This window comes from Ictalurus punctatus, chromosome 27 (assembly GCF_001660625.3).
Source record: "Ictalurus punctatus breed USDA103 chromosome 27, Coco_2.0, whole genome shotgun sequence".
NCBI lineage: Eukaryota > Metazoa > Chordata > Actinopteri > Siluriformes > Ictaluridae > Ictalurus > Ictalurus punctatus.
Window position 1 is genome coordinate 1087501 of NC_030442.2, and position 7500 is coordinate 1095000.

A 7500-nucleotide genomic window follows, 5' to 3' on the forward strand; every position below is an offset into this window, starting at 1 on the left:
AACGTTGTTGTGAATGTAACGGTTGTGACTTAAGATTATAAACAAAATCAGCATTTTAAAGTTTGTAGTTTTGTCGCGTCACACTCGAAACAGCCGCGGTCTTATTCCCAAGCTTCAGATTTCCAACATTCAGGCATGATGTGTATCATCTGAGAGTACTTACAGATCCCTGCGATAATCATCCAACATGGCGGATGCGAGCGTTGTGACAATCTGTGATGTTCGTGTCCAGGTAAGTTACCCCTATGTTACACCCGCGAAGTTTCGTGCAGGGTATCGTGAAGTCCCTCAATTAATAAATATTGCAACTACATTATGATAAAAACCATAAAAAAGGATATGGTCTTACCTTAATGTCTTTGTGATTTCGGTGACCTCGATCCTCCTTTTCGATTGGTTCGAATTGTTGATTGAGTTCAAACTTCTGTTAATGTTATTTATCGACTTGCAGTCCTATAATTAAATCGGACGCGCGTTGAGAAATTCATTGTTATTCTCGTGTCCGCGGTAAATGTGAGGCCTCATAACTCATGTTCGAGTGGAGATGTTATCTTTTGACCCATATGCCGTTATGTCTGACGGTAACGGGTGGGAGTGTTCTTCAGAATTCCTTTTTCTGGAATGTTCCCCTCACACAGTCGGGCTGCGGTTTTCACGGAGTGATCCAGCTACTATTACAAGATTTACTTGTCATGTGACTAAAGTATTTCAGACTTATCATCCTGAAGGCAATTTTTTTCTTTCTTCCTTTCTTTCTTTTTCCTTCCTTTCTTTCTTTTGTTGGTTCTTTCTTTCTTTCTTTCTTCAGCATGCAAAGTACAGTATGTATGGCCTGTGGAAAAGCTGCCAGACTGATTTTTGGCAAACAGCCCAAAAATGCCCCAAATTGTGTTTTTCTGCCAATTATATCCTTGGACACCTCTGCTAGACTACTACCTCGAGGAAATTTGATATATTTCTTCCAAAAAGGTGTCTCCATGCTATAAATAAAGGCACGCTTCATGATCATATGTATTATTTTATAATTTATTTTAAAAATAAATAAATAAATAAAAAGGAGCTGCTTTTTGATAGGCTGCTGGTGTCAGAATTCGATCTTTCAGTGAATTTTTCTCACTTTTCACTATGGCATTACTGGTAATGTAGTATATGAAGGTTTTTTTCTTTGTAACATGCACTGTGAAATCCAGTCCTTTCTTCATCCAATGTTAAATGGTCTACAACCAAGGCCGTAATGTTGTTTTTGGTTTTTTAAAAAAAAAATATCATTAGGTTTAGTTTTTTTCTTACCCAGCTACCACTTCAAATGAAAAATATACACATCCACCGTCGCTGTGTAGAAACTTTTAAATAAGTGAACCAGCACCCAGGTGGTGCTGCTTTTAACTGCAGGAAGTGTGTTGCAAATTGCTCAAAGCGGGAAGAACTGATACGGAGCCTACAAGACACACATGACCACCACCGCCATCCATCACACTCTACGCGTTATGGTCAGTTCACATCAATTACCCCTGCTTGCGCTTGAGGAACCGTTCAAGCACAGGGCCAGCAGGCAGAGATAAAGCCGTGCGCTCCTGATTTACGCCCCACTGGGAAACACGGATATGTGCGGCTCAGCCAAGAATGCGTGCTAAGTGTAGCCTGTTAAGCATACGCTGTTAAAAAGATTTAGTGGCGAGGCATTAGCTTTTGATGAGGCCATTTCTCTATTTCGGTGAGGAAATGAAATCTGTAATAAGAAGAAGAGTATATTATTTTTATCCCATTCCATCGTTTATTTAAAGCCTCACACCGTAACACTGATTCACAAAGTAATGATGGTGACAAAAGAAAACTCTTCTTTTCTTTTCACTCTTGCCCAACTGATCTATAAAACGTCAGACGGATTGAGTTTGTGTTTTTAGGATCACTCCCAAGTTCCGAAAGAAGGTGTAATATCAGCTGCCTTATAAGAGTACAGAGATGATTTCTTTAGAAAATCGGTTGAACTGAACTGTTTTAAAGAGGCACTAAATCGAGTATATTTTAACCGTGCATGGTAAGGGTTAATACTTCCTCGCAGTACACTGGCATTATTGACTTCTCATAGATTTTCAATCAGTATAAAGAAATGAATTATTTTATCGCTGTCTGTTATAAGATTAATCCGGACACTGTTGGGTTTCTGTGTGTAGAGTATCATGCAGCACAGACAGCACAACTAAGATTTTTTTTGATACTAAACACTGTATACAACTGCCACAATACAATTAGAACAATATAATCTAGTAGGCTAGGTAAAAAAAAAAAAAAAACAACATTTGAAAACTGTAAATTCGTAAATCCCTGAAAGTCTATTTTCATATGAGCCATTAACCACTACATCACAAATACATCACGAATACAGTTGAAATCAAAATGATTCAACCCCCAGTTTAGTGTTAAAATGTACAGACTTTCAGATGTTTACGATGAACAAATCAAACAAAAGCAATAGAAATAGTTCCACACAACGAATGCTTCAATGGTTTCCCCAAATTCAACTGAAAATGCAACTTATAATGATTTCTCCAGTCTCTAAATTATCCTTAGTATTTAGTGGAGCTCCTTTTGCTGTTATGACCTGCTGTAAACGAGATGCAGATCTTCTGCAGCGTTCCTGAGGAATCTTCTCCCGTTCCTCATGAGCAACGGCCTCCAGGTCAGTGATATTCTTGGGTCTGCGTGTTGCGACCGTCTTCTTCAAACCCCACCAGAGATCTTCTATGGGGTTCAAGTCAGGTGACTGTGATGGCCCTGTAGAATCTTCCAGGACTTCTTCTGCACCAAGCCTTGGTGGAATTTGAGGTACGCTTGGGATCGTTGTCCTGTTGGAAGGTCTGATGACGCCCAAGCTTCAGCTTCCTCACAGACGGCATGATGTTTTCTCCTGGGGTTTCCTGATACTTCACTGAATCCATCTCACCTTCCACACGCTGCACGTTTCCAGTGCCAGAGGAGGCAGAGCAGCCGCAGAGCATCACCGAGCCCCCACCATGCTCGACTGTGGACAGAGTGTTCTTTCTTCATTCTTCTTCCTCCAGACGTTCCGCTGATCCATCGTGCTGAAAAGTTCCAGTTTTGTTTCATCGCTCATCAGAACAGAATCCCAAAACTTCTGTGGCGTGGAAACCTTCTGCGTTTAGTACGCGCCTTACTGTGCTCACTGAAACCTCAGTGCCTGTTACACCGAGTCTCGCTGCAGGTCTTTTGCAGTACCTTGAGGGTTTTAGCTTCCTTTTTCTGCCCTGTCCAGGTATTTCATGCATTTCTGCCCCTAGCCAGTTCAGGTATTTCATGTGTACTAGCTCAAGGACACCTGGTTCAGCTAATGAAGCCCTTGATTAGTTTATATCAGCCGTGCTTGAGACAACACCTGCTCTGCATATTTGTGCTGTTGTGAAGGATTCTGTTCAAGGGGGTGAATAATTTTGAGACTGGAGAAGTCATTATAAGTTGCATTTTCAGTTGAATTCGTGGAAACCGCTTGAAGCGTTCGTCGTGTTGAACTATTTCAACTGTTTCAGTTTGATGTGTTCATCGCAAAGAGCTGGAAGTCTGTACATTTTGACAATAAACCTGATCTGCACTGGGGGTCGAATAACTCTGATTGCAGCTGTAAATTCAACACGGGTATCCTTAAAACAGGCAGGAATTCTTTTTTTTTTTTTTTTGGTCTCTGTAGTGGAAGCCTTTACCAAATGCTGAATAGCAGGACGTGAGGCTAGCATTTGGTCTTATGTGTACAGTAATTATATGGCAAGTGATTGAGCACGGATAGGTGTGAATCTGAGACTGCTTAAAGTCTCAGGAGATTATTATTCTTATTATTCAGTTATTCATATTAAATCATACTGTATTATTCATTAACGACTATGAATTTTAATCAGTGACTACAGTAAAAACTAGTAAAGAATTGCAAAGAATTGCAGTTTCGAGTGTGTATTATAAGTTCGGGACCTCCTGATGAGGGGTTTTATTTTCATTTATTTTATTTTTGAAAATAAAAGTTGAAAAGTCCGAGACCGCATTGAAAAATCGCACCTTTTTTCTCGCTCTTTTTTTCATTTAAAATTGGAAATAAACACTACAGTAACTGAAGATCTAAGGCGACTAAATGGATTCTACCCATTCAAACAATATAAATCAATGATAAATAATTACCCACATGAATGTTGAGAGTAATTAGAATATAATGTTAAAAGTATTGTACTAGAGGACCCTTCACATTTTTTTTGAATTCTTGGTCTACTCGTGATCATTTCTCTTTTGTAACAGAGATGTTTATTTTGAACAATAAAGCCAATTCATACACTAGATTAGGTTAAGCGTGGACCTCTGAAAGGAAAATCGAAGCTTTTGTGCCATCTAGTGGAAAGCAAATGTACTCACAACTGGTCCCAGGTGGCTGGAGGCTATGGTTGGTCAGGTGACACCAGCCGATGGGGAAGATGTCCCTGGAGTAGTACTCGCACCAGTAGTCGAAGGCTCCACGCCAGCCGTCGAACATGATGAAAACCTCGTCTCCACGCACCTGTCCGACGGTCGCTGGGCAGATCAGACACGGGTTCTTCCTGTCTACTGCTTCCAGCTTCATGCCCACTCTGAAGTGGTTTCGCGACGGCTTGAGCGGCTCCTAACGAATCGAAGCAAGAAATAATTCAGTAAGAATGAACATCTTGCACAATTTGGTCACTAACATTGTCCTCCACATACGTTAATGAATGATAACGCTCGTCCAAAGATATAGTAATACCTTTTCATATTGAATTACCGGCACATTCTTAATAAAGTAATATATCCTGAACAATATATCCTGAGTGTAAAATTATAATGGTATGATGCTTCGGGTGCTATGAGCAGTGTGTGTCTCTGTTAAAGTGGAAATAAGGCCGATGCCACCGCCTTTAGTTCCAAATAGACCCGCCTTTTTAAACGCCGGGGCTGGTGCTATCTCCGCTCCACTTAACGTTCTTAACAGGAACACGGGCCAGGATGAGGCGTTCATCCGGAAACCTGAGAGGAAGCGGAACAGCATCACTAATTACAGAGAGATGAGTTACAGTTACAAATCACCACCGCTGTACGGCTCTATTAAGAGGGATGGATATCAGATATGAAGCTAAGATAGATCACGATCAAGTACACATACATTCCTATTGAAGAGCTTTACCTCTGAGAGTTATAAAGCACTGAGACTGGTGACTCCTTCCTTGAAGAAACGTCTCCTTACAAAAGACGCCACTACGACAGCGAGTAAATATGGTTTCGGATGTTGTGTCAGATGGGGATCGTACCTAGCGGCGGCTGCAGCATGTCTCCACTCTTCTCACACGTGCCGATTGGCTGAATGTCTGAAGAGTCGACCAGACGCCAGAAGTCATTGGTGCTGTCGCTGCCGTCCAACCGCAGGCGCAGACGTGCTCCCATCAGCCCCATCACAGTGGCGATACACACGGAGGTGGAGTTCCGAGGGTCGTACGTCTCCACTTTCATACCCACTTTGAAATCATTTGTGGGACGTATCCTGGACTGGAGATATGTTTTTTTAAAACCATTTAAAGTTTGAACTCATAGGCTAAACCAGTGTCTGGAAAGCCTACTGACCACAAGGATGCATTGCAAGAGATTACAGAGACGCGTTCTGAAATAAAATAAAGATCCATCAGACAAATTTGGGAGTTCTAAAAAAAAAAAAAAAAGGAGTGCTCACAAAGCTTTCAATAAAGAATAGCCACTAATCCTGATCGGAGAAGTGTACTGTAGACGTTCATAATACAGATAATTCCAGTGAATATAGCGACATCTATGGGTTTTGAGGGTTCATAAAGGTTAATATTTCCAAAGTTTTAAGAGAAAATCAGAGCTAACGATGTAAATATTATAATATTACATAAATATTCCATCCATCCATCCATCCTATCTTCTATATACCGCTTGTCCTACTGGGTCACAAGGAACCTGGAGCCTAGGGCATACAGCAGGGTACATCCTGGACAGGGTGCCAATCCATCGCAGGGCACAATCACATACACACTCACACACACATTCATACACTACGGACACTTTAGACACGCCAATCAGACTACCATGCATGTGTTTGGACTGGGGGAGGAAACCGGAGTACCCGGAGGAAACCCCCGCAGCACGGGGAGAACATGCAGACTCCGCCCACACAGGGGCAGCGGTGGGAATCGAACCCCCGACCCTACACATTCCTACCCAAGGCCCAGAAGATATATTTTCAGAAGCATCATTTCAAGCAGAACGTAAAAAAAATACAATAATGTAGTACACACTCTCAGAAAAAGGGTACTAACGTGTACCACTGTACCGTGTTGCTGGTCTTTTGTGCTTTCAGTATGTATCTTTCTATGCTTGGTTTGTGAGTCTGGATTTGTTGTCGAAATGGATTTACCATACTAGCCTGCTCACTTGCTTTCTAGCACCACAGCTGGATCGAATGGATCGAATCCTACCTGTCTAAAACAGCTGGGGGGTGCTGGCGTTGATGAAGTCTCCTTTAAATAATTCTCCCAGTTGAATGGCTCTGGGAAACACCCGAGAGAGCGTAATAAGCATTAAGTGGTTTACAGTACATTGGGTCGGTTAAAGTTAAAAAGACAGGACTGTACCACTGTAAGTAGTCAGTAGGGGGGCGGGTACATCACTGCCACCCCTTGGTTTATCTTGTTTACTGTGTTTTGTGTCTGTGAAAGAAACCAAATTCAGTTTAAAGAGTTTCAATAAGGATTGCATTTTAAATAAACTTAAAAAAAAAAAAAAAAAAAAAGGGTAAGGTTACCTTTCTGAGGTGTTTTACCCATGATGTCATCAGGCACCTTGGTGACCAGCGGAAACGTGCACGTAAAGAACTCCAGATGGCTGCACGGATCAAAGCATTTTCTCGCACAAGTCAGTGATAACTCACAAAGAAAATCGGCTACAGCTGAGATAGTGTGCAAGCTGACAAGGAGTCAGGAGACGTCTTCCTCTCGTCTGTACGTCGCTCCCACGAAGGAACGGTTTGAGAAAACAGAGAGAGCTGTAACATGGGGACGGAAATGCGACACATTAGCAGATGATCAGCAGTCTGCAACAGAGTGCTGATACAGGAGACTCCTTTGCGTAAACGTTAAATAAACGTCTCCTTACAGAGCACTGGTCAGTCTGGGAGACCGAACAGGATAACGTGCCGGTCGTGTTGGTGTGGAGAAAACAGAAGACGCGACTGCGTAAGTCGTCGTCATGTTTTCTAATCTGAAGCTTCCAGAATTGTCAGAGCTGCCGTTATGGAAAAATCAATAGACGCATTCCGACCAATCAGAACGCAGAATTCAACAGCACGTCATATAATTGGAATCAAACTATGCGCTTGTAGTTATAACAGCCGATGACAATTCCTCGTTTTATTCCTAACGTGTTCCTGGAAATTTCACGGTGATGAGTATGAATACATTCGATTCGATTAGATTCGATTAG

At 41.8% G+C, this 7500-nt stretch overlaps 1 protein-coding gene across 3 annotated transcripts in view; it reads right to left on the bottom strand.

Annotated features, from left to right (window-relative positions):
• scml2 (Scm polycomb group protein like 2) overlaps positions 1-7500 on the bottom strand; it is a 29820-nt gene that overhangs the window by 19507 nt on the left and 2813 nt on the right. For 2 of the 3 annotated variants that reach the window (XM_053676591.1, XM_053676592.1), the window contains exons 1-5: positions 6824-7500; positions 6654-6728; positions 5316-6568; positions 4946-5034; positions 4411-4654 (exon numbers count right to left, since the gene is read on the bottom strand). The exon at positions 6824-7500 is cut by the window's right edge and continues 2794 nt beyond it. In XM_053676591.1, the coding sequence (XP_053532566.1) occupies positions 4411-4654; positions 4946-5034; positions 5316-5514 (532 nt within the window). In that variant the 5' untranslated portion in view covers positions 5515-6568; positions 6654-6728; positions 6824-7500. The remainder of the gene's footprint in view (positions 1-4410; positions 4655-4945; positions 5035-5315; positions 6569-6653; positions 6729-6823) is intronic. The other variant, XM_053676590.1, reaches the window with a different exon arrangement.